Raw genomic sequence first — 27,864 nt, 5'->3', positions numbered from 1 at the left:
AGCGGTTCCAACAACTGCCTTGCGTTAAAGGGAAGAGAGAAAGACAAATGCTTCTTTACTTTACTGAAAAGTAAAAAAGAAAAATATCAACAAACGTTAGAAACCTATCAAAGTACCACTAGCGACAACGCTTTGATTCGAGGATACGCTATTTGCAAACTGTCAGTTTTTTCTTATTTTATCATTGAAACATAATAACCAAGTAATATTTTGATAATTACAAATGTTAAAAGAATAAATATGTACATATAGTTTAGTTTAAGTTTACTATACTGTGGTGTACATCCGTCATGATATCAACATATAGCGTAATACGTCATCGTGTCAGCTTTCATTACAGTAGCATGATATTTGTCAGTTTCTTTAACGTTAGTTTGTTATTGGTCTGATTTTACGGAATAATACAAGGGTTGCAGTGACATAAATACGTTCACGTTTCGTGGAAGGAAATTACAGCGTGTGGTGTTAATTTAAGTTTTAAGGTGGAAAGTGTAATTATACTAGTTGTGTTTTAATATAAAATATCTTACACACAGAGAAAAATTATAAATTCATTGAGTTTTGTATTTAGCCTATTTCTAGCTTAAAAGTAGTTCAAATTATTTACCAATAATTCTAAATTAAAGTTATACTAGTTCTACATACGTCATATTTGAAAGACATACTTCCTACGCATAGGTGAGTGCCATGTGTGAAATATCTTTAGAAGTTCGAATAGTGTTCGTTATTTTTATTTTATTTGTACGTCAGAAAAGTTGTGCGTTTCACTAAACTTAGGCCTAATGTATTAATAATGTGATATTGTTGGAAAGATAATTAAATAACCCAACTTATTCCTCACTGGCTAGAGTTTGTACTAAATAACTTGATTATGTTGTGCTTAAATTTTCCAAGTTTTAATTTAGTTCCTATGCTAACGTAAATTTCATGAATTTTGAATGTGATATTTCAACCTCTCCTCAATTTTTTTTTTTCTCTATCTATGTTGAGAAATCATGGTGTTGCATGAAGCTGTCTTGTGTGTTCAAGTTTGGTATTAATGATAATTGATGATGAATTATAGCAGTAGGAAGTTCGATTTTTTTCCAGAAATATTACTATAGAAAATAGAATCATAATCTACGTGAAACCATCTTGTAAGTTAACTGTTTAATATACTAAATATAACTTCGTATTAATCTTATTTGTATATGTAAAAAATATTTTATATTAATGTTCCTCTTCCCAAAAGAAGTGTAAATGTAAATTTATATTGTTGTTGATTCAATTGGTTTACAGTTGGTGTCAAAAAATTCCTTTGTTGTTGTTTGTATTTGAGCAACGTATAATTGAATATTAATTCTGATACTGACTGTTTTAAACTGATGTTGCGAGCACTCCTTTGACTAACAATACAAAAACCATATTCAGATGAATTTATACATCAAAAATAAATCGTATGGATTATTTCAAATGATAATTTGTATGAACCTGCTAAAAAGATAGTTTTTATGAACTGTAAAGACTCAAAATATTTTAATTATCTTTATGGTATTTTTAGTTGTTTTTTTATTTAATTATTAATTAAGAAACATGTAAATCCTCAATGATACAAATCTTAGTTATAGATAGGCAATGGAAGAATCTTACTGATGGTGGAACATATTACATGTTTAAAAAACATAGTTCTCTCTCCTTTAGACAGACCAATGTTTCATTGAATAATATTTAGAGGTTGTAGAAGGTAGTTAAATTTTACCTTGTTGTTTACATTATATTTGTATGTTCCAGAACGTTCAAAAAGGTTTTATAATGTTTACTTACACTATTATAGAACATATCCAAGAACATTCTGGAATATTTCAGAGTATTCCATATTATTCAAAATGTTCAGGAGCATTCCATTTATATATAGTTCATACTGTTACTTCTATAACACTACATGATATTACAGCAGTTTCTACAATTTGTACAAGACTATTTCAGATATACCAACTTGGGCAGAAATATGAAGAGTTTCTGAACTAGGCTAATTTATCTTGGTACCATCCATCTTTATGGAGTACAACTTGTAGCACCTACAACTCTGCATCATACATGATCTGGATGTTGATGGGACGATTTGATGTCACTGACCATAAGGAAAGAGTACTTGGTAACATTTGCATGTTTGTTGTTCAAGTTTATCATAGAACATGGTTCATGTTTCCCAATGCCAGTTCTTCTCCTTGCAGTGATCTTGTTAAGCATAAGAAAGAAAATTGTGTTCTTTTTTATTTAAAAAAAATTTTACTGAAACCTGTGGTATCTCAATGCTGGTTTTACACTACTTGACTTTGCTGTATTCACAAAGTCAAAAGAAGTAGCAAAGCCACTAAACAAGGAAGCCACTGATGAACCTCCAAAGCACATTCAGCCTGAGAACATTTTAGTTGAAGATACTATGACAAAGAACTCAACAAATTTCTTCAGTTGCTTTGAAATTTCTTTTGTATTTTGGTCATGAGTCTTGAGAGCTCAACGAGGACTACAGGGTGATACTACAGACAGTTAAACACTTGAATGTGGTAAATGATAATGTTGAAAGGGAGGGTGACCCTTAATGAAGAGTTTTTATGCCATCCTAATAAAGAAAATAGAAGCAATTCTTTCTTCAAGTTGTGCAGATCATAGAAGACACTTTTCTAACAGCAGAAAGGAGACAATAACAATACAGAAGTGACCAACCACACCAAAGCTGTTCAATTATGTAACTGTACTGTTGTACATGCGATAAAGAAACAACACACTTTAAATAAATCATTTATAACAAATAAATATTTTATATTACACTATCAGACCACAACAGTCTAGAATTACAACCTTATTGAGGAATCTGTAAATATGGTTCAAAATGGATGAAGTTTGACATTTAATGTGTTTTTGTCCATTAACAAAATTAAGGGATGGGAACTTTAGGCTTTTTAACTGGCAATTAAGGACTGCCCTAATAAGTGTATGAGTAAATGGATAAAAATGTTATTAAAATATAAGAAAAGATGCTTTAACAAATTTGCCTGCTAATATCATGTTAACACATCCGTCTTTTTTTTTTTTTTTCATATGAATCTTTAACATGTTAATTAGCAAAGGGGCTACCACTAGGGTGAGCATGTAGATAAATAAGTTCCTAGTGCTATATCATGACTGTGTGTGTCCTACCCTCTTGTAAATGACAGAAGAAAATGTTTCACTAAAGTTTCATGTCACTTGGCCTGTGATTTCTGCAGTGGTTTGTTTTGGTTATCACTTAAGCTACAATATGGTAGTATTGTGCAAACATTTTAGTTCGAATGAAAAGTACAAGTGTATTACAAGAACCTGATTCATGGTCATTTGAGTAGAACATGTAGGTTGGGATATTAGTTATGAGTTTAGTGATTCCAAGTCTAATAATGAAAGAGGTTTGGATTGTACAGAGTAGGTAAACATTCAGGGCGATTTGTCTATAGCTGATGCTGTCAATCCAGTCACTGTTGTCTTTTATTGGACAGTCGCAAGTCATTACAAATCTGGCACCAGAGGCCATACCAGCTGACATTTTCAAACTTTATGATGGAGGACATTGTGAACATGATGGTCACTGGAAAAAATAGGTTTGCTGAGCAAATGCTTATTTCTGATCCCTTCCTGATACCAGTAAATAATGCAACTTCCTTTACATTACAGACTTAGTGCATGGATTAACGTTACTGCAGTTGCAAATGTAATAATGTAACCCCAAAGTTGAAAAATATGTTTCTGGAAAGTGTTAATGACCAATCATTGGACAGAATGAATGAGTTCCTCAAGACATTTCTTATCCCTGTGTTAAACACTAATAAATGTTTTGGTGGTAGCCTTGTATTTTATGGAGATCAACACATCATTAAGAGTTAAACAACATTTCAAGGAAAAACTTGTTCATGTTAAACGATGAGAAGGATTTAGCAACCTCAAAATGTTACTACCTCATGATAAGTTTTACCTTTTTTAAAACTATTGAAACTTCCAGCTTATTGCATCACAACATATGTGTATCTCAAGTTATTTTCTAGGTTCACAAACCTTGGATAGCGGTTATGAGTTCTTGTATCTAACATTATTCACTAAGTTTAATTACAAGAAAGTTTTCCATTCTGACATGGTTAGTAGTTCCACATCAGTTTTTTTAATAGATTTCACAAGATATTACTAGACTACTCCAGATTCACTAAAGAAGGTACCATATTGTTCAGGTGCAGGACTACAATTGACAACCTTGTAAATGTACAAATATTTGATAAAAGAAAAAAGAACCAACAAAAGAGAATCTTCAGTAGCTATGGCACTTGAAATTCTTTTTGGCAGGATTAGAGCAAATTAAGCTATTAGATCTTGTGCTTGGTTAAATACATCAACTGAAGGAGTTTAACTTCTTGAGTACAAAACTAATAAGATCTCAAATCACTCAAGATGTGATGGAGCTGCGAGATAAAAGTTTGTGTGTGAAAAAAATAAGATAGAGCATTTCTATGACCTTTTACACTATTGCTAAAAAGTCACATTTTAACACTGCTCTTTAACCCGTAAGTAGGAAAAAAATCTTTTATTCTATTAATATTGGTAGAATAAAAAATTGAATTGTTTCTCTAAATACCAAATTTCATAGTTATTAAACCTTGTTTGTGTGGTAAACTACAATTATTTTGTGTGTAACTTTTGCATTATGCTTCATCTACCATATATAATCTGTTGATACAAGTTTATTAAAAATAAATTAATGCTACTAGGTTTTCTTTTGATACTAATATTTAGCTTATTGTTTATTTTTTACATCTTTCTAGTCAGACACAAGAACCTTAAATATGAGTCTTTTAGCTAAACTCTTTGGTGGTGGAAAGTCTAAGCAAAACACACCAACTCCAGCAGAAGCCATTCAACGATTAAGAGGTATTGAAGATGTGCTTATCAAAAAGCAAGACTACTTGGAAAAAAAAATTGAACAAGAAATTCAAACTGCAAAGAAAAATGGTTCCAAAAACAAAAGAAGTAAGTTTACCTTGAGGCTTTAGTCTTGTTTTTGACCTTTCAAGGCTCTTAAATATTAATCTTGTCTGCTTAACAATTTTTGTTTTCACTGAAGAGTATATTCATCGTGGGATATTTTAGTGCAATTGTATTTTATTTTGGGCAAATGAGTAACAGTTATCAAGAAAAATAATAACATGAAATTTCAAAGTTAGAAGTGCATTTGGTTTTTGGGATATATTAGTTTGTGCTACTGATCCAAATTTCATATAAATAAAATTATATCATTGTGAATTTTATATCTTCTAAATGCAATAAATGTGTTTGGATATAATTAAATATCACAAATAATTATTTTATAGTACTATTAAAACAAAAACTTGCATACTTGCATGCATTTTGGGTTTTGGGACAATGCTATTCTGCTTAATTTTGGTCGTATGCTTGGGATTATAAATCATATTCCATTCTCAGACAGAATTAATCTAGGCTACCCCATTTCTTGTCCACTATACCAGGCTTTGTTACTTTTGGGTAATGTCTACCTGTAAGCTTGCTCACCTTTATGTCTATTCTTGTAGGTTTATAGCCTGTATTAGGAGAAAATCATTTCTCATTCTTTTTTAACTGTGTACAACTCAGTTTTCATTTCTTGTTTCACTTCATTTCTATGTGTACGACTCACTTTCATTACTTTCCCAATGTTGTTTTCTTGCAGCTGCAAGTTATTTTTTGTTCCATGCATGCTTCCATGATTTATTATTTCACTTTATTCTTCACAGGCTTCTTATGCAAGGAATGGTATTTTTCATTCTGTATCTGATCAATCTTTCTGTTGGTTCTTGTCATTTGCATACTTTGCAACCTCACTTGTGCAAGCATACTTCTATTTCCACGATCTCTCCTATTTCCTTCTTAGTTGCCCTTCTTTGTTAAGCATACTTCTATTTCCACGTTCTCTCCTATTTCCTTCTTAGTTGCCCTTCTTTGTTAAGCATACTTCTATTTCCACGATCTCTCCTATTTCCTTCTTAGTTGCCCTTCTTTGTTAAGCATACTTCTATTTCCACGATCTCTCCTATTTCCTTCTTAGTTGCCCTTCTTTGTTAAGCATACTTCTATTTCCACGATCTCTCCTATTTCCTTCTTTGTTAAGCATACTTCTATTTCCACGATCTCTCCTATTTCCTTCTTAGTTGCTTCTTTGTTACATACTTCTATTTCCACAATCTCTCCTATTTCCTTCATAGTTGCTCCTTCTTTGTTAAGCATACTTATTTCCACGATCTCTCCTATTTCCTTCTTAGTTGCCCTTCTTTGTTAAGCATACTTCTATTTCCACGATCTCTCCTATTTCCTTCTTAGTTGCCCTTCTTTGTTAAGCATACTTCTATTTCCACGATCTCTCCTATTTCCTTCTTAGTTGCCCTTCTTTGTTAAGATACTACTATTTCCACGATCTCTCCTATTTCCTTCCTAGTTGTTCTTCTTGTTAAGCATACTTCTATTTCCACGATCTCTCCTATTTCCTTCCTAGTTGCTCTTTGTCTCTCCCTATTTCCTTCTTAGTTGTTCTTCTTGTTAAGCATACTTCTATTTCCACGATCTCTCCTATTTCCTTCTTAGTTGCCCTTCTTTGTTAAGCATACTTCTATTTCCACGATCTCTCCTATTTCCTTCTTAGTTGTTCTTCTTTGTTATATACTTCTATTTCCACGATCTCTCCTATTTCCTTCTTAGTTGTTCCTTCTTTGTTAAGTATACTTCTATTTCCACGATCTCTCCTATTTCCTTCTTGTTGCCCTTCTTTGTTAAGCATACTTATTTCCACGATCTCTCCTATTTCCTTCAGAGTTGTTCCTTCTTGTTAAGCATACTTCTATTTACACGATCTCTCCTATTTCCTTCCTAGTTGTTCTTCTTTGTTAAGCATACTTCTATTTCCACGATCTCTCCTATTTCCTTCTTAGTTGCCCTTCTTTGTTAAGCATACTTCTATTTCCACGATCTCTCCTATTTCCTTCTTAGTTGCCCTTCTTTGTTAAGCATACTTCTATTTACACGATCTCTCCTATTTTCTTCCTAGTTGCCCTTCTTTGTTAAGCATACTTCTATTTCCACGATCTCTCCTATTTCCTTCAGAGTTGCTTCTTCTTTGTTAAGCATAATTCTATTTCCACGATCTCTCCTATTTTCTTCCTAGTTGCTCTTCTTGTTAAGCATACTTCTATTTCCACGATCTCTCCTATTTCCTTCCTATTGCCCTTCTTTGTTAAGCATACTTCTTATTTCCACGATCTCTCCTATTTCCTTCTTTGTTAAGCATACTTATTTCCATCGATCTCTCCTATTTCCTTCTTAGTTGCCCTTCTTTGTTAAGCATACTTCTATTTCCACGATCTCTCCTATTTTCTTCCTAGTTGCCCTTCTTTGTTAAGCATACTTCTATTTCCACGATCTCTCCTATTTTCTTCCTAGTTGCCCTTCTTTGTTAAGCATACTTCTATTTCCACGATCTCTCCTATTTTCTTCCTAGTTACCCTTCTTTGTTAAGCATACTTCTATTTCCACGATCTCTCCTATTTCCTTCTTAGTTGTTCTTCTTTGTTAAGCATACTTCTATTTCCACGATCTCTCCTATTTCCTTCTTATTGTTCTTTCTTTGTTAAGCATACTTCTATTTACACGATCTCTCCTATTTTCTTCCTAGTTGTTCTTCTTTGTTAAGCATACTTCTATTTCCATCGATATCTCCTATTTCCTTCTTGGTTGCCCTTCTTTGTTAAGCATACTTCTATTTACACGATCTCTCCTATTTTCTTCCTAGTTGCCCTTCTTTGTTAAGCATACTTCTATTTCCACGATCTCTCCTATTTTCTTCTTAGTTGTTCTTCTTTGTTAAGCATACTTCTATTTACACGATCTCTCCTATTTTCTTCCTAGTTGTTCCCTTCTTGTTAAGCATACTTCTATTTCCACGATCTCTCCTATTTTCTTCCTAGTTACCCTTCTTTGTTAAGCATACTTCTATTTCCACGATCTCTCCTATTTCCTTCTTAGTTGCCCTTCTTTGTTAAGCATACTTCTATTTCCACGATCTCTCCTATTTCCTTCTTGGTTGCCCTTCTTTGTTAAGCATACTTCTATTTACACGATCTCTCCTATTTTCTTCCTAGTTGCCCTTCTTTGTTAAGCATACTTCTATTTCCACGATCTCTCCTATTTCCTTCGTAGTTGCCCTTCTTTGTTAAGCATACTTCTATTTCCACGATCTCTCCTATTTCCTTCGTAGTTGCCCTTCTTTGTTAAGCATACTTCTATTTACACGATCTCTCCTATTTCCTTCGTAGTTGCCCTTCTTTGTTAAGCATACTTCTATTTCCACGATCTCTCCTATTTCCTTCAGAGGTTGCCCTTCTTTGTTAAGCATACTTCTATTTCCACGATCTCTCCTATTTCCTTCGTAGTTGCCCTTCTTTGATAAGCATACTTCTATTTCCACGATCTCTCCTATTTCCTTCCTAGTTGCCCTTCTTTGTTAAGCATACTTCTATTTCCACGATCTCTCCTATTTCCTTCCTAGTTGCCCTTCTTTGTTAAGCATACTTCTATTTCCATGATCTCTCCTATTTCCTTCCTTGTTGCCCTTCTTTGTTATTTCTTACATATCTCCTTGTTTTTTTCAATTAGTACTCACTTGTTTATTTTCCCTTTTTAATCTGTCCTTTCTGCTTTTGAATTAAATTTATTTTCTAAAAGCCTGCTTTAGTTTAGTGCTATATGCTTAATATATTCTTTCACTCTTTCATTTTGTTAAGAATTTGTAAATGATCTGACCTCTGCAGCAGACTGTTTTGTTTTTCAGGAAATATGTTTGTTACTTAGATAAATAGCTCTATTCTATGTTTGGTTATTGCCTTGTGGATTTTAAAGTGAGTTTCCATTGCATTGTTTATTTTGGTTATGCATGGAATGGATAAGTCTTGTAATCATTTGGCACCAATCTTGATATTTGATGGCTAGTAGAGTGGAAATGCCCGAGTTTGTATAGTTATTAGACTACCAAGTGTACATCCTATGCATCTCAGTTTTACTTCCATGTAAACATCATCAAGAAATATTTGGATGAATCTCTTGTGGTGTTTCTTAACTGGTAATTGGAAGTCCCATTAATCAATTGCTTTGGAATAATTATTTATTACAGTGTTTCTTAAACCATGGTAGATGCTGCCAGACAACTATCTTCCCTCTTCAACAACAACAACAAAAAAAAAAAAAAGTAATAGGTCTAGTGCTCAGCTGCTTACTCTCTAGTCAAAAGTAAAAAAACAAATATGCAGCAGTTTAAAATTAGTTACAGCTGTAAGTAGTTTCAGTAGCTTTGCCATAACAAGGACAAGGTGAGCAAGTTTTGTGGCAGAATTTTAATTATTTGAACAATTGAAATACTCAAACAGTAGTAATTAGAAACACTAATTTCAATTAGTTTATCGTCTTTGCATCATTTGATATATTTGGAGTTTCAGTTAATCAGCTGTTGGAATACTCATTTTGAGTAATCTGTTTAATTATAATTTCATTTAATTGATTAGTTTTGACACTAATTAATGAAATCACTACTCATAAGTAGTTGATTAAACCACACGTCTCTAAGCCTAGAAGTACCTGAACTTTTAATTAAGCATGGTAGACCATTTAATTTTCTAAACCAAAGACCCAAACCTTTCAGTGACTTTTCCATACTGGTTTAAAGACACCAGATTTAAAACTCAATTATTATTACTACTACTACTTACATTTCCAGATTTAAGTGTTTTCACTGCATTCCATTTTCTTTCTTTTTGAACCACTTTAAATTCTCCCTACAGTACCTTTGTAATTCAGTGACAACATTCAAAACAGAATTTCCTCGTGTGCATAGGACATGTGACCAACATTTCAAAGATAAGTCTATTTACCAGGACACTGATGTAATAGTCATTCAAAACTAGTCAACTTTTGAAATATTGTAAGTATAAGTACTAACATTTATTTTAATATATAGAAACCAAACACACTGTGCTGCTTTAGTAATAGGTTTATACAGTAATCTTCCCTGGGACAAACCAGGTATGGTTGTGGACATGTTTTTGGGATCCTTGCTCTGACTTCTTTGTTCAAAAAATTATAGTTTTTCAATCCTGCATACAATAAGTGATGGTTAGTTTTGCATGATGTAATTATAAGAATACCACATTTTATTTATCAGTATATTTTGATCATTTTTATGTTTTCAAACTTCAGTTAAGTGTACTAGATCTTGTAAATATAGTCACCATCACTTGATTTGTGTAATCCTACTTTCTCTCACATTTAACTTATCTAATAACTATTAGTCTTTACATGATTTGTTTTCTGTATAACTGAAATAAAATTGTGAATTGTTTACTTGTCAGTTACCTTTTTTATAAAGCAAATGATATGCCTACCAATTTGTTAATGGAAGCTACAAGTAATAAAGAACTTCTCTCACAATATTGTTTCTTATTTTTATAAAGATATTGTTGTGGCTTAACATGCTTGTGTTTAATGTGTCAAAATCCTCTTATGTTTTATAATAAAATTATCCAGTTGGAAAAATTTCAAATTTTACACACTTCTGTATATCTGTGTACCTTTAGTTGCTCTCCAGGCCCTGAAGAGAAAAAAAAGATATGAAAAACAGCTGACCCAAATTGACGGTACTTTAACAACAATCGAGTTTCAACGAGAAGCCTTAGAAAATGCGAATACCAATACAGAAGTTTTGAAAGTCATGGGACTTGCTGCAAAAGCACTAAAAAATACTCATGAAATGTAAGCTAAAGATTGATAAATTAAACCTTGAGAAACTGTAATTTGTCGAGAGCTTAAGAATTTATTGTTATATAAGGATAGAATAAAAAAAAAAATAATTTCATTTTGGCATAGTTTTGAATGGTTATGCATTCATGTAATAGAACTTGATGTTAACCATAAGCTTGTGTACAAAAGTCTTAAATTTTAAATGAAACAACTGCTTGTATGGATGATAAAGATGCATTTGTATCTATAAGAATTTGTTGAATCTTAGAAAATGTAAATTAGATATAAAAAAAAAAAAAAAAAATGCGACTGTCTACCTTTGTGTGCATGGGCAAGGGTCAAAGTGCATGCACAAACTACGACCTTTTACAGAATGCTATTCAATGTGATATTAGATATTTGATGTCAGAGTTATCAACTATTTTACCAGTTTATGGTAGAAGATAATAAATACTAAGTACAATGGACAGGGGTATTGAAAAACCTGTTAAGTGCATTGTTGATGTCCTACAGATCAGTATGCAAACTGATGAACAGAAGTGACCTTATTCTTTACATGAACCTGTCACTCCAACTTGTAGAGGTTCTTAGCTCATTACATTATGTTAGAGCTAATTTAACTAGTAACCCATAAATAGTGAGAGGTTTGTAATATCTGAATTCTGGACTGATTGATTATTTTGGTAAATGTCTTGTTTGTTAAAGGTCATTTAACTAACCAGTCCTTAAAATGTTTTCTCCAAAATCTAAGTTTGATGCATATTTGTAATAAATGTGCTACTTCCATAAAGCAGAAGTTATGTACGGGCATATCTGTCATGGATGACTCAACATTTTAAAATTTCATATCATTAATTCTTATAAAACTATTTCGAACAAGAATATATTCTTCTAAACTAAAGTTTTTCAGTTTCACAATTTCATCCACTTATTCCTGCAGAACATATTGATCCTAAGTTCTAGAACCCTAATACTTCCATGAATTGTGCCAAAGTATAATATCCGTAGAAGTATCTCTGTGTGTAAGGCATTGTGCATTTTAAAGTTATGTAATCTGTTTTCAACATATTCACACAGATTTGCAGAATATCCATGTTTAGCATGTGTTGAACTGTAGTCATTTCATTTCCTAAGGTAGACATGAACAGATGACACAGTTCAGTGCATTCGAGATATATATGCACCCAAGTTCATTGGTACTAGCTTATTGAAGACTCGAGAATCTCTTGATTTATCCAGGTGACATCGACTCGTATGTTCTCACCAGAAAAGATATTTCAGTCAAATACTTCTATTGTAAAACTGTTCTATTTACATGAAAACTGTCATAACAATGAACCAAATATATTACAGGTACAAACTTGTGTTATCATATAAATAAACCAAGTGTGTCACAAACATTTGGCTAATTGGCTGTATTTTTGTGGCCTGTGACAATTTGTTTATATAGTGTGATATACACGCTAAACTTTATAGCATGTAATTATTGAAAACTTTTTTCTTTATAGTGGAATTGCCACAGAAAGAGAGATTGGAAAAATTATAAAGGTGTTTGTTACTTGAACATTGGGTTTATGAAGTAATTGTTTTTTTAATTTAGAAATACAGGACTATAAGATGTCATTTCCTTTGTTTGTTAAAGTTTTATATTTTTTCAAAATTACAGTGTATTTCTTTTTTTAGGGATATTGATGACGTACAAAACCTGATGGATGAAGTACAAGAGCAGCAGGAAGTAGCCAATGAGATATCTGAAGCTATATCAAATCCTGTGGGCTTTGGACATGATGTTGATGATGTAAGTTTGTATTTATATTGTTATTAGTCCTTTATTGTGTCGTAGATCAAAATTTTCTTCTGTGCTTTCATTTTTATCTTGTATTTGAATTTGATTCAATTCAGCAATTTGCACTAATGGTCAAGAATAGCCGTTAAAAATAAATATCTATATTAACAACTACTCGTGATTTGATGTATTCTTAGTTATGTAAATGGGGAAAAGCAATTAATGACTTTCCTTGTTTCTTATTTATGGATAAGTCATGCATGTATAGTATGAAAATGCTGACCAGAAGTTTTATTTTTATGCAATTTGCATAAAATTAGATTAGCTTTGCTAATCCAAAGTCTTAATGCAGAAACTTTTAGGTTAATATTAACTCATGTGACATTTAAAACCATGATGTCAAAGTTTCATTTATGAAATATTCCTTCTCTGAACTCTGTTTGCTGAAGGGTTGAGTTGAATGTTTTCTCACCAATGAACTTTGACTCGTATACTAGAGTGATACAAATGCATTTGCCTGAGACAAGCTGTAGCTCTGATCAAGCAAGCTTAAACCCTCAAGGTGCATGCCTGTCTACATGGGTCCACATTTTGACAATCAAGTATTTGAGGGTTTTGTTCATTACCAATCATTTTGGACAAACAAAAATTGATTGGTCATTAGGTGAGAACCCACAGACATCTGACATTCTTGGACACTGTTCAGTTGTTCTTTGCAACACACAGCATGGTTCATAAAAGTCTCTTCAATAACCTCAGGTTTTCAGGTTTCAAGAAACAAAGATTACATCCATTTCATTGCTTTTAATTTTAAAAGTTGTTAACATTTAGACATGTAAATCTCACTAATTCTTGTGTTAATATTGTTGATTAACTTTCTTTACTACAGTAAAGATTAAGACCTTTTTTCCCACTGGATTTTGATGTGGTGTTATTTTTAATTTTTTATATGCATGATGGTTAGTAATGATTTCATTTTTCGATTTCCTGTTATGTCTTTATGGTTTAAGTTAACATATCCCTTTCAATAGAAATAAATATTTGTGTGTATTAAAACTGAATGGTGTATTTGAAGTAGAGACAGTTGATTTTTTTCTTCTTGTGAAACCTAGGGGGTGTGGATTTTTTTTTAAAAAAACTTCTTGTCTAAAGGATAAGTCACTAGAAAAACGTATTTGTCTTTATTAAGTCTGTTTGACCCCTACTTGTTCTCCAAAAAACACTTGCATAAATTGGAATATAGCTTGTAGGTTATTTTGCATTTTCTTAACAGTTAAAAATAATTCTCTGGATTCACGCATTGAGAAAGTGAGATAAACAGCACCAATAACATAGTTGCTTGCATAATTTCTGTAAATTTATCATGTTATTGCAATATCTCTATTAATTGTGTAATTGAGCTGACACACCACAAAGGTACTGTACTGAGTTGCAGTGTTTTTAAGAGTTTGTAGAATGATAATATTGAATATTTTAAAAACATATCAGAGTAACACTGAAATATGGATTATTTTTTGCTATATTCTTTGTGTTTGAATTGTGTAGATTAAATAAACTAGATAATGTATGAGTATTAATAATCAGCTTTTAATTATATGTGCATAAGGAGAACTTAGATACAATTTTTCTGTTCATTTTATTACCAGTGCTTAAAATATGCTATGAAGTGGGATATTTATCAATTAGAATCTTTAAAAAGTATTATAAAGAAATCTAAAAAAAAGATATAACTATATTATTATTTTCATCAAATGTTATAAAATCAATCTTATTTTTGGGCAAAAGTGCTTTTTACATCCATAGACTTTTTTAGTCAAAATGCTGTGCATCTATCTATACAAGGTCATTGTCAATTCAGTTGTATTTAAAATGGTTCAAACCACATTTTGCATTTGTAAATCCATGTATTTTATGGTTTTTAACACTTAACTATTATAATTTTAAAATACAGCATGTAGAATACCCTATGCACAAAGTCGATAAAGAAATCAGTGTACGTTGACAGTGTCGTAAATTAAAATAGTGTGTAATGTGTGTGTGTGTGTATTTATTTATTTATAATTTTATACATATGTGAATAAACTACAAATGTCCAGGATAGATTTGCTTGACTAGAGTTTTTAAATATGACAGTTTATATATTTCTGTAATTTTTATTGCATTATACATTTTTGCTAGAGCAGGAATTCAAACACTTCTATAAACAAAAGTAATCTCAGATAAGAAACAAATAAATGCACACTTAGATAATCTTTGTTGATTTACTGCAGGTTCGTATTTGTATATCCTGCCGACCGGTTTGAAAAATGTGTACGTGTGAACATTAAAATTTCTGGATCTAATCTGGATGCATTGAACATTAAAAACATGTTAATTATTTTATTATTATTAGATATATTCAGTAGTTTCTTAGCCATTGTTTTTGGTGATGATTAGGACGACTTGCTAAAAGAACTAGAGGACCTAGAAGAGGAAGAACTGGATCAACAACTATTGAATATAGCAGAGCCATCTACTGAGAAATTACCTAACCTACCACAGGCTGAACCAAGCCGACCAAGTAAGGTCCTCGGTTTTTGTCACCATTGAGATCAGTGTGAATGATCTGAGCAAACTTACACTGTAGTTATTTCATTATCCGTGGTGCGGATGAAGTTGAGCGTGTACGTCTTGTAATTAAGATGGTTTTATTGTGAATGGAGTAGTTATCACTTTTAATTGTTTGTCTGGCTTTTTATGTTTAGCCACTTCCAATTCTTTAGCTACAAATAAAGAATACTTGTGTTATTTTGAAGTCAAATTACGAAGTATGTTTTGTGATAAATGCTGTTAATTTCAAAATCCATCCATGCTTCAGAGGTATTGTGCATAAATAATTATCTACTTGCGAAAATTCATGGGAAACAACTACACAAAAGAAAATAAAACAAATGTGCACCTTCTTTTAAACACTGTTGTAAGTTTTCAAGTAAATCTTCACTGTCAATTTTAAAAGACCCCAAAAAGAAACTTTAGGGATAATGGTATGAAAATTTTGAAAGAGGCTAAACACAGTTATTTTAAATGATTCCTCTTACTTACTCATGTCTATTTTTTACAAAAATCTGTAGATTTAGTTCTAAGAGTCTTAAAAATTCTTTTATCCACTGGAGATGCGCATTTCAAAGTTTTGTTATCATTCTGAAATGCTCTTTGCATGTTGGTACCAATTTTCTAGTAAACTGGTCCAGTCCATCTTACAAAAGATTTACCTCTCATTGTTGGAACTCTCTCACAACACTTTCAGCATTTTTTTTTTTTTTTGTAAGATCAAGTTATTTTGTGAAATAATTCAAGAAAGGTTCAAAGATTCTCTAACAGTAGATAATACAGGTGCGGTTGAGGATTACAATGTTTATATATACTGCTAACCGTGGTGTCTACCCAAACATTCTTCTGTTACCCATTTACAGTGGCCACTTCCCAAGTTGCATTTGAAAAGCTGAACATGCAGGTAAAACTCAACATTTTCTTCTGAAATAATGGGGAAAAAGGATAATGTTAATATCAAATTATATTTCACAAATGGGATACTCAACACTGAATTGTTAAGAACTAATCACGCTATCATTTACATTTTAAACTGTGGCATGACTTAAAGAATAAAAATACAGATTTACTGTATGTTATTGTTGGTTGACTATTAGCATGACTGAAATGCTCAACAATTACTTTTTGTGATAGATAGTGTAAGTATCTTAGAGCTTCAGCTCTGAGTGAAACCAAGAGTGCAACACAACCATTTTAAAATCCATGAAATAATTTGAACTGATAGATTAGCTTAAGCTTTTCCTGCAGGGTTATTATTGAAATTGCACATTTTGTCATACCTTAAGTACTCAGTTTCAGGTTGTAATACCATCTCCTGATCAAACTAGTTTTGTTTTTATACTGCAGTCCCAGTTTGAAACTATCAGTTTGTACTTTAACATTATGTAAAAATAACAGAAAACTATTGTTGGTTATAATGGTTCATTTATTTAAATACTTTAAAATAACTATTGTTGATTATAGTGGTTCATTTATTTAAATACTTTAAAATAACTATTGTTGATTATAGTGGTTCATTTATTTAAATACTTTAAAATAACTATTGTTGATTATAGTGGTTCATTTATTTAAATACTTTAAAATAACTATTGTTGATTATAATGGTTCATTTATTTAAATACTTTAAAATAACTATTGGTTATAATGGTTCATTTATTTAAATACTTTAAAATAACTATTGTTGATTTTAATGGTTCATTTATTTAAATACTTTAAATATTGTCCATATTTCAACTCAGAGAGAGATTAGATGTGAAAAACGTTTTTCATTCTTGTTTCTGTTGTTTAGTAAGGTAACTTTTTTCCAATATCCCAAAGTCAAGTCCAGAAATTTACAACAAAATTTTACTTCAAAGAAGATTGCTAGGTGTATTATTATTTTAGTAATTTTTCAAGAACTTCTTTTATAATTTTTATTCTATACACCAAGTAAATTATGTAATCAATTAGTCATTATTCAAATGATTTTTATAGACATATCACTTTCAAGTCTCCAAACTTCTTTTAAACCTTTGTTAGGAAGCTGTACCCAAAAGCCAATCAGTAAGCCACTTCAGATGATATGTTATCAAGTTACTTAGAAAATAAAACATACTAAGCTACAGCTCAGTTGTTCAGTATTGTAGTTTTTTTTTTTTATCAAGTCTCTTCAGAAATTAAGATGAAAAGCAGCCTTAAGTCCCAACAGATATTTTAGTGACTTGTTTTTAACAACTGCTGAACTACTAACAGACCAAGTTGTTCAGTTTACTGGTCAGATAAAGTTGTAACCATTAAATAAACGACTTTATTTTAAACCAATCAAATATGTTGAAATAACCTAAAACTGTATAAGATACTATAAATACCCATGTGTGTGAGCTAAGGTTTTTAAAACCCTTTCTTCCAATGGGCTTGGTATAATATACACAAGTTATCTGCATATTTGCACACGTTAAGTATTTGCACCATAACTTTTGATACAGTAAGTATATCTTCACAAAATTTGGTAGACATATAGTAAAGATTACAGGTATTTTGTATACAAAAAAAATCAGATTTTTTTAATGAAACATTTTTACTAAAGATTTGTTTGGGAAAGTAGTATGTTTCATTACCACTCTGAGTGCATAGTTATTTCATATTATGATTTAAAAAAATATTCTTTGTCCCATAATTCGCAGATTATTTGCATAATCTATAAAACTTCCTAAATACATTTTAAACATTTGTTTTCAGTAAGACTATATTTTGTTATTTTATATAATTTAACTACGTGGGGTCTGTTGCTTGACCAGCCTTGTAACCATCATATGAAAATTAAGAAATAAATATAAGTTATTCTTTCTTCATGCTAGAATGACTACGTATTATAATACGAAAATACAAGTGTTTAGTCTAGGTTGCTCAAATTTCATAATGCTACATATTTACATATGTTTTTTAATGAATTGACCTTCAAGTCATGCTTAGCTAACGTTACATAACTTGTACTGATGTTGTGTACATACACTTGTTACGTATCTAGTAATATAAAACTTTGTCTTTCCTATCTTAGCTGTGTTTTAGTGGACTATTATTTTCTGATATACAGACATTTCAATTATTATATGTTTTACATGTATATAGATTATTACTATTTAGAAATAAATTAATTATTAAACTATAGAACAATAAATCAAGAAGTTAATCAAGCAGTTCTTGCTACAATTTTTGTATGCAGTTGCAGCTGGACATTGGTTGCTAAGCCTTTTAAAATTTCGCATGAGAACGTCAAGCAAGATATTTTTTGGTTTTATATGTGCAGTTGAATAAAAAACATCATAATAACTACACTGCATAGAATTTCATTATAACTTAGTGACTAAGATGTATTTAGATTTTAAAAAACCTGAAACTTCGAGCAGACACAAGACTCAACCTAACTCCTTGAAATCCTTCTGGGATTGAAAGAACATATATTTTCATGGATTAAAATGGTTGAAAAAAAGCAGTGGAGACATTATAAGCTGTTGATTGGCTATTCACATGTTATATATTGAATTTAATGTATACATGTTTTTAAAAATGGAGATAGCTGAATGGGGCCACTGTGTTTGATTCAATACATAAGCCATGTCTCAACAAAAGAAAAATATATGAAGTTCTTATTTTATATTCTAGGTTGATAATTAGTAATTTGAGTTACTAATTTGTACAGAACTATAAACTTAGTATTTTGACATCGTTAACATGTAATTTTAAACAGTGCTGCACTCAACATACTATGCAACTTACTACAATCTACATTTAGATGTGTTCTTTTAATATTTACTTTTAAATTAAGAAATTAACTTGTATATAATATTAAAATTTGGATTATAATCTGCAATTTGTTTCCAAACTTGTTGGCATAAACTCATAAAATAGTAGTTGAATAAAATTTTGAATTCAATTGAACAAACAAGATGACATGGCTTTGACCTGTGACCCACTGTGGAAGGCTGAAATTAATTTTTAGGCCTCAAAGTGCCCCCTCCCCTTCTGTTTATAACTGAGTCTGGAATTACACTAGTACTAATGGATTTCAAAATGACTCAATATTTAATCTAGATGATAAGAAACTGTCTGTGCCTTATATTTCTTACCTTTTTACATATGTTATATATAAATAGTTGAGAACTTTGTTCATCATAATGGTTAACTTGGTAAAGTACTTTGAATACTGCACTCCAATCAGTGTTGTTACTCTATAAGAAAACATCATATCTTATCAGTTTGTGTTTCACTGTATTATGCATTATTATATACAAGACACACTTGCATTGCATGAATGACATTACGGCAACAATAACTTACCTAAAGTATGGTAAAAACGCAGAAAATATGACAACTGGATAATATCTGTGTATGTGGATGGCATGGATATCTTGTATTGTACTTGTGTTTCCAGCTCACAGCTCCAGATTTAAGCATACTCAGCATCTGGTGGTCAATATTATGAAGGGTTGTTGACTTCTTTTGTAGAGAGATAAATGTTTTGACAGCTGTGGAGAAAAGTCTATCTCTGTTGTCAATAACAATCTTCTGTCATTTGTAGTTGCTTTCCATGGTGAAAAGATTAACCTTCAGAATAAATGTTTTTCTGTGAAAATTTGTTTTTTTCCCCCTCTGTCTTGTATATCAAACACTGGTGGATTTGGTGATTATTAGCTAACCTGTTCACTGTAGGCTGTTGACTAAAAATGTCAATATTTTTATTATTTTCATCAGTTATTAGATGTAGTGTTTTATGTCTATTTTGTTATTTTCCAAGTTTTTTATTCTTTTTTCCAAGCTTTACCCGTAATTGCTTTAACTTCCATTCACAATATGTGTACAAATTTAGTTTGCATTTAGCCAGAGTTGTTTATCCATTACTACACTTGTTTTTTTATAGACTTTCAAACTTGTGTATGTGTGTGTTATAGTGTTATGTAACATAATTTTTACAATGCTATCAAATGAGGAGGAAGGATATTTGCCACTTTGAAAAACGATAGTTTTCTTAGTTTTACGGCATCAGGTAAAAACTGTACTAGTTTATTTGACTTCAGGTAAACACTGTACTGGTTTCTTTGATAGATTCATTGATTTTTTTTTTATTTATATATTTGTGTAATTTTTCATTACTTAATTGTGTTAGGGAAAGCCAAAGTACATCATGAAGAAAATGAAGATGAGATGAAAGAATTAGCAGCATGGGCTTCCTAGGAACCTGAACCATCCCAAGATGTTGACCAGTGTAAGATGGTTTGTTTAATAACTTTAGCACTCACTTTTACATTTTATTATACCACAAAAATATTTTTCTATCACAGTTTAACAGTAAAAACTAATGGTGTAATAAAAAAAGAATTGTGATGTACTTCTCAAAAATATAAGTAAAAGTTTTGTTTTATAAATAACTCTATTAATATATTTATAGATAAACAACTCTCTCATTACTACATTTATTTTTAGATACACAAAAAAACCAACTAAAAAGAGATTTTAATATTTCATTTCTTGTATAAAAAGGCTGTATAGGAGTTTTATATAAATGTCTTAGTTTTATAGATGTCTTATATTGTATGTAATATGTTAATATGTGTCTGAGATCTGTCACATATTTGAAGGACACTTGTGGATGGTTCATGCAAATGAATTTGATGATTGACAACAATGATCCAGGAATGAAAAACAAGGAAATTGATTATTTTTGTAAAGTATCCAGACTTGTTCTTATTTGAAGTAATCAGCTAGACACCCAGTTGTTGGCTTCAGTATCATTCTATGTGATCATAAAATAGTGTGTATGTGATGATGTTACTTGTGGTGTGAGGTTATACAAGGTCCATGATTTGTACATGTGCACACACTTTTATTGCTTTGAATACACTTTTATTTCTCACCTGTACATAAGATATATATATTACGTATGTATGTGTGAGACAAATTGGTAAGTCTTTTTTCAGGCATTTAATCTCATCAAAATGTTCTTTCAAGATGAAATTTTCTAAAGATTTAGTCCATTTTTTCCAGCAAGATAAGTTCAAAATCACCATGCAATGAACACTTGTCACTTAATTCTTCTGGTTGAAATAAGTACAGATCTGAAGACTTGTAGATGTAGTAAACAGATCTTGGTAATTATTTATCTGCCAGCTTATTAGTTTACTTGTGAATTTGTTCAAGGAAGTGTCATATTAAACTTTCCAAGTTTTTATTGAGTGTTACCTTAGGGCAGTGGTTCCCAACCAGGGGTGCTCGCAACCAGGGTACAAGATAACATTTGTTTTGGCCACGTTCACCTTTATTCTTAAATAAATAATTACTGTGTGAGGGGTGCAAGAACATATTAAAATTTTTAAGGGGGTGTGGGGCATGAAAAAGGTTGGGAACCACTGCCTTAGGGAAATAAAAAGTGTCTAAGTATGCTAAGAACAATAAATGGTTGGATAAATCACTTTTTATATTGTAACAGATCAACTAACAAAATTCATATTTCATGAACAGTCGATCCTTTTCTTGGACGTTTGCATGGATAATTTATTTGTAATTTTCCAGAGTTTTCAATTGATAATCAGTAAAAGCACTTGTTAAAAGTGTCCCTCTTACATCTGGAAAATTTGTTTATTTTTTTTAACCAGTTGGTACAGTCCAAGTTTGACATCCAAGGTATCTTATTTTATCATACTAAGTGTACAAGATTGTCTATCTAGATGTTTAATATTTACCTCGAAGATACAGGTATTGGTTTTAAATTTATTGTATGTAATTTTTTCAAGGTTTAGTACTTGTATATAGATGTTCATGTGTTACATTAACATTATAATGTAAACTGCAACTTTCTTTATTCCAGGTACTTATCTTGGACAAGGATAATTTGAAGGTTTTGGTTTCATTAAGACGTCTGGGAAGCCATCCCCATTGTTATTTTCGGTTGTTGTTGTTTTTAAATTAAGTACTACTGATATTTTAAAATCATGTTTTAGTATGATTTTTAGTCAGTATGATTTCATATGAAAATTATTTCACTTTTGGTGTGAAATTGTGTTGCTCTATAAAGTTTATATATTTGTCACATCAATTTTCAAAACTTTATGTTGAAATTTTAAATTCCCATTGTAAATTATATTTTATGTTAATTTTAAAAGATATTGTAAATCTTTCAAGGTGTATTATATGATATTGTTCTTCCATCCAATACCGTCCACTAATACAGTAAGATACGCCAATCATGTCAAAACATTTGATACAGAACCATACATATGCATTACTGTTTGTATTAGTTACCTGTGTTTAGAGGCATCCTGCAAATAAACATCAAAATATTCACAATTACAAACAGGAAATACCACCCATTGGAAGGTTAAAAATCTTTAAATTGATGGTATATGTGTGATATTCTGTTACCATGTAGTTAGTTTCATCTTCAGTTAAAGAAGTTACCAAATGTAGACTTCTTTCATATGAACTGAACAGTAAACTTTCATATTTTATTTTCTACATTGAACATTTTCCAGAATGATATGGTGTTTTGTACCTGTAGTTGTAATAGATTTATATAATTTGTTTCCAATTCACTTACGTATTAAATTATTGCTTTAATACAGAAATGGATGTAGCAGTTTAAAGTACACGTTATAATATATTTTACGTTATTTCTGAACTATTCATGTTTATGAAGGAAATAACATGTAAACATATGGATTCTCAACAGCAAAGTTAAAGATACAAATATGAAAACCTGTATGGATTATCATAGGTTAGTTCTTACTGAATTTTGATATAAAAACACATGGAACTTAGCCACAACATTTTTCTACATTATTTCATTAAACACAAGACCACAGATACTTTATAAAACTACTGTAGTTATATCTATCAAACCTGTTTTTTTGTCCTAGTCTGAATTCTTACCAACAGTATTGTGGATATGGAAGAATGTGTAGGATTATAAATTTATCTTATTTTATTGAATGTAATACAATTTTGGAGAAATGAATTTATATGATAAATAACTGTATATGAAAAAAAATATTCTAAAAGTTTAAAAAGTCACTTGTATTGTGATGAATTGCATTTTGAAGTCTTGTACCAAATATTTAAGTCTTTTCTTTGTGTAAAGAAACCTTTTTGTTGTCATTTTCAATACCTTAAGTATTTGTTTGTATAGATATTTTCACTACTGTATTTGGTTTTCTGTACTTACTGTGTGTTCCTTTTTTTTAGTGATAAATCTATTTAATTGAAATGTTTCAAGACAAAGATTTGTAGATGTTCACAGATACAAAGGTTATTTTGGTGTACTTAATCAACCGTGATATCAAAGTATAAAACCCGTATTTTATTTCTGTTATTATTATTATATGTTTAGACATCGTATGTGGTTTAATTAGTTTCTGTATCTGGTTGTTAAAGGAGACTTGAATTTAATAATTTTGACAACAACAGTGTTGAAGATTACGAGAGTCATTATTATTTTTTGAGTTGTGAACATTAAAGCAAAGTATACTTTTTATTTTAATTTGTATTAAATTTTAGGTGTTAGCATTGAAATAAAATTCTTAATTAGCACAGGTTTAGTAGAGTCATATGTGCAATATTTTATCTGAATATGTACACTACAAGCAACGTTGCATGTAATGTGAAACTGTTTCATGCTGTTTGGTATAAAATTAAGTTGCTAAAGAAGTCTTTAGTGGTATATATGGTCAAGAGAGAGACACATACATACACCATGTTTCTGAAAGGATAAGGCCTTGCAATAAATCAGTTTTCTTTCTGAGTTTTCCAGATATCGATTTCAAAACAATGTCCAGAAAATGAGGAGAATGTTCTTGCTCACCAAGATAACTGATAATTGTTTCATGGTGATGAAGAACAAGGTGGTGAGATGAATCCTCTCAAACTGGAGTTGTATATATTTATTGGTGTTTTTAAAGCTTTACTTTCTTGGAAATTCATGCATAATTTATGGTTATGAGTCAGCCACAAACCGTGTTTTGGACCTTGGAAACAAATTCAAAACTTTTATTCTGTAGGAAAAGTGAGTGTTTTTTTTTTTATCTTTCAGTAGTTTTTACAAGGATACACAGCTTATCTAAAGCTTTTTGATGGACACAGATTTCTACAAGAAACCATTAATCTACTTGGTTAAACTGTGTGTCATCTTCACGAGACAGAGTGAGTTTCTTGATTTAACAGAGGAACAACTGAACACGTGCCCCTTTATTGTCAACCCAAGAATTAAATAAAACGTGGACTTAGGCAAAGCAGGGGTTTAAAAAAAAGTTCTATCCTTAAATCTTAAGGTGTGGAACTACAGTTTCTGCAAAACAAGGTTAAACACTGAAGGTTACTACTAGGCATGTTAAACTTTAACCATATGAATAAGACTGGAAGTAAGTACTATATTTTATTAACATTTTTTTGTTACCAGTGGTCATGTGACAGAGTGAATTACAATATTCATAAACTTATGTGAAATTCAAACAAAAATCAAGCATGTATATTTCGCTTGAGTGTTCAGCAGTATGTAACTTAATGTAGTTTTTACTTTAAGTAACTTTCAGTTAGGACTAGATGTATCAAAAGCATTTCGGTAAAAGAGGATAACACATCTGACACGTTGAGCTCTCGTCTGGTTATCAGGCACTTTATAATGTACAGTTTAAAGTGTTTCAAATCATGTAATATCTTACTTTATTTGTTAGCCTGACACAGACTGAACTTTTGACTTGATACAATCTACTTAAAATATTTTTAAGAAACTGTTAAGAATCGACTATAAGGAATTAGTGAGGAAGAGCAACATGTTGTTAATATTGTTTTAATTCGAAAAAGTTCAGCCTTCGTTTTGATTAATAAAATGTTACTGATTTATTAGAATATTTTTTGAAGTGTGTTAATTGTAATTTGTGACCAGTATCTTACATTTTTATTGCCATCTGTTGATAATTTTGTTAACTTCTAGTCTGGAAAGATATGTTTCTAGAAACATCCTTTAGTTGATAGTTTTTATTAAAATAACCTGGAAGTTTCGTGGCAGGTTAAGGTTATATTAAAACGATTAAAAGAGAGAGCTTAGAGTTTTTCAGGAATGTGTGAATAATTTCGTAGGCTTGTAATTCCAATGTCTTTTCTTATCAGTGTATAACGTATGTAACACATGATGGAAACTGCTGTAGTATGTGAAATAATTATGCTACTTAGTAGTCATAAAAATTCATTTTATTTCATCATGTAAATGAACACTTAAGCTACGTTTTCCTTTTTTATATTATGACATGGTACACTGAAGTGGTAAAACAAATAGCAGAACTGTGTGTGTTTTTTCAACATAGAGATATTATTGTATTGTGTTTAGAATTCTAAGTAAATGTTTCAAGAAGAAATGAAAAACTGTTTGTAATAAAATTGACATCAATACCCGATGTCACTTATCTAAACTTTGTTTTAATCAATATGTATACACAGCTGTTGCAATGCAGTGTGTCCCAGCAAGATATTTATAATTAAATGACCCTGTTGTTTGCCCTTTTTGAAATCCACTTTCATACGTTAGCTGTTTCCATCTTTCTGCATAATGAATCAAAATATATGATGGTTGACGTAACACATTTTAGTATGATGATAAAAGTATTAGCAGTCGGTGTGAAACAAGCGACCTCTATAGGATACGCTGCATAGACTATTTCATTGGTGCATAAGCGAGTAATTCCGCACTTTGCCGATAATGTGTGGAATAATTGTTATAACTGTGTTTTTAGACATATGCAGTGCAGCAGTGAAAAGTGCCCCAAAATGACGTAATGGTTGGCGTTCCGGGCTACCTATGGAAAGATCCAAAAATTCGAGTCGTTTAACTCATTAGCTGTCAGGGTGAATAGCACCGAGTGATATCAACTGTTTGCCTTTCCATATCTTCATCGTTGTTTTGTATTTTTTTTAATTAAAGTGAATTTTGACAATGCATTTACTATGGTCGGCTGTTCTAAATAAAAGATAGCTGCACCTTAACCATAAAGATCTCTAACCTGGCAATTTAGATATAGTGTATTGCGTAAAGTGTCATTAATGTTGCGAATCACCAAATAATGAACTTGCGCCTCGTTGATGGACAAGTCTGAAATCCTTGTGGTATATCGCGATATGTAAATATTGACTAATGTGTAATCCTTTCCATTCACGAGATTAATCATTACATATATTTTTCACTTTAGCTTCTTTCAAGTCAAATTATTCCATATGAGAAAAACAATACACAAATATGTAATAACTCCAATTTAGAAGTATCGCTAACCTAGTTAGAATTACCAATCCTCCTAACTGAATTCAAAAAGGAAGACTTTATAAGGCTAATCTCAAAACATTATGTAGTACAATATAAACAACTAAATCTCTTCTATAGAATGTAACTTTTTAAGTCGGTTCGCATCTGCTAACTAGATTATCTTTAAAAAGCATAATTCAATATATAACAAAATGTAGTCCAATTTAAAAAAACATTACTTAACTATTTAGTTTTAGAAAATCTCTATCATACACTTAATGGAATTTTACAGAACCCATTTTCTTACAAAATAATTAATTATTACAACTTCTGGTTAATCCGATGTTGAAAAACGTAACTAACGGTTATGTCCAAAAACGGATCTCATAGAAATTCTGAACTCCGATCTTGGAGACTAAATAATCTATCTTGCAAAATACATTCTATTTATACGTTGGAAAAAGTTAAGTAGCAAAATCTAATTACTCCAATGGAGAAAAAAGAAACTGTTATCCATTTTGCAAGAAAAAACTGGCTTAATTAAGAAATATAAGTAATTAGGCCAATAAAAACTAAATTGGTCCAAGCTATAAAAATCTGTTATCCCAATTGAGAAAACAGACTTTCTTACTTTACAATAAAATGAATAGATTAATTCGATCTAAAAATATGTCGTTACATCGATAAAAATTTAAATCGATCTAATTTAGATAAAATCTAATAATTAGTTCTGTCTAAAATAATTAATAAGAAAAAATAGAAAATATTTTAATATTTATCTAAAAAACGTCTGATATTTTGCAAATTATCGCTACAGTAACTAATATTTTGTTAAATACGACAGAATTATATTAATTTTTTTTAAATATTACACAATATAACAAAAGTTTTACTTGTTCTTGGGCAGAAAGTGTTATTTCTCGGTTGCTTAGGCCAAAAGTAAATGGAAAAAGACTTATTTTTCTCTTCAAACTTTGCTTTTGTAACCTGGGAGCGTATAACGAAAACATGATGGGAGACTGTATTTGGGGGCTAATACGTGAAAGTGATTTACATTACAGTCGCAAATCTCGAAAAACGACTCGCTTCTAAACATTATTGTATAACTTTAGTATAAATACATGTAAATATTGATTCACATGTTGTTTTATTCAGACCTTATGTAAATGAAAATGTGCAAATTTACCCGTTTTTACACAGAAATAGGTTTAATTTCTAAATTTCATTATCCAGGTCACAAAAGCAAAGTTTGAAGGGAATAATAGTCATTTTTGTATTTTACAACATAAGCAATTAAGAAATAACATATACTATCTAGGAACAAAATTTATGTTACGTATGTGTTATCTAATCATTGAATCTCTTTTGCTTGGGAAATTTATTAAAAAGTTGGTTTAATGAT

At 30.7% G+C, this 27,864-nt stretch overlaps 1 protein-coding gene across 5 annotated transcripts; it reads left to right on the top strand.

The window, feature by feature from the left end:
• The first annotated feature begins 24 nt into the window (after positions 1–24).
• Positions 25–23,768, top strand: LOC143250981 (charged multivesicular body protein 4b-like). 5 transcript variants are annotated; one of them, XM_076502237.1, is made up of 8 exons: positions 25–678; positions 1,956–2,134; positions 4,824–5,028; positions 10,668–10,842; positions 12,514–12,628; positions 15,053–15,176; positions 20,349–20,447; positions 22,047–23,768. In XM_076502237.1, exons 2-7 carry the CDS (start codon positions 2,105–2,107, stop codon positions 20,414–20,416), a joined length of 717 nt encoding a protein of 238 aa, XP_076358352.1. In that variant the 5' UTR covers positions 25–678; positions 1,956–2,104; the 3' UTR covers positions 20,417–20,447; positions 22,047–23,768. The 5 variants fall into 5 exon arrangements, with proteins under 5 accessions (XP_076358352.1, XP_076358353.1, XP_076358356.1 ...); XM_076502238.1 differs by having other exon boundaries at positions 293–678; positions 1,966–2,134; XM_076502239.1 differs by lacking the exon at positions 25–678 and adding an exon at positions 758–1,136 and having other exon boundaries at positions 1,966–2,134.
• The last annotated feature ends 4,096 nt before the right edge of the window (positions 23,769–27,864 follow it).

This window comes from Tachypleus tridentatus, chromosome 5 (genome assembly GCF_004210375.1).
Source record: "Tachypleus tridentatus isolate NWPU-2018 chromosome 5, ASM421037v1, whole genome shotgun sequence".
Lineage (NCBI taxonomy): Eukaryota > Metazoa > Arthropoda > Merostomata > Xiphosura > Limulidae > Tachypleus > Tachypleus tridentatus.
The sequence above is the reverse complement of the archived record's forward strand: the minus strand, read 5'-3'. Positions and strand labels throughout refer to the sequence as shown.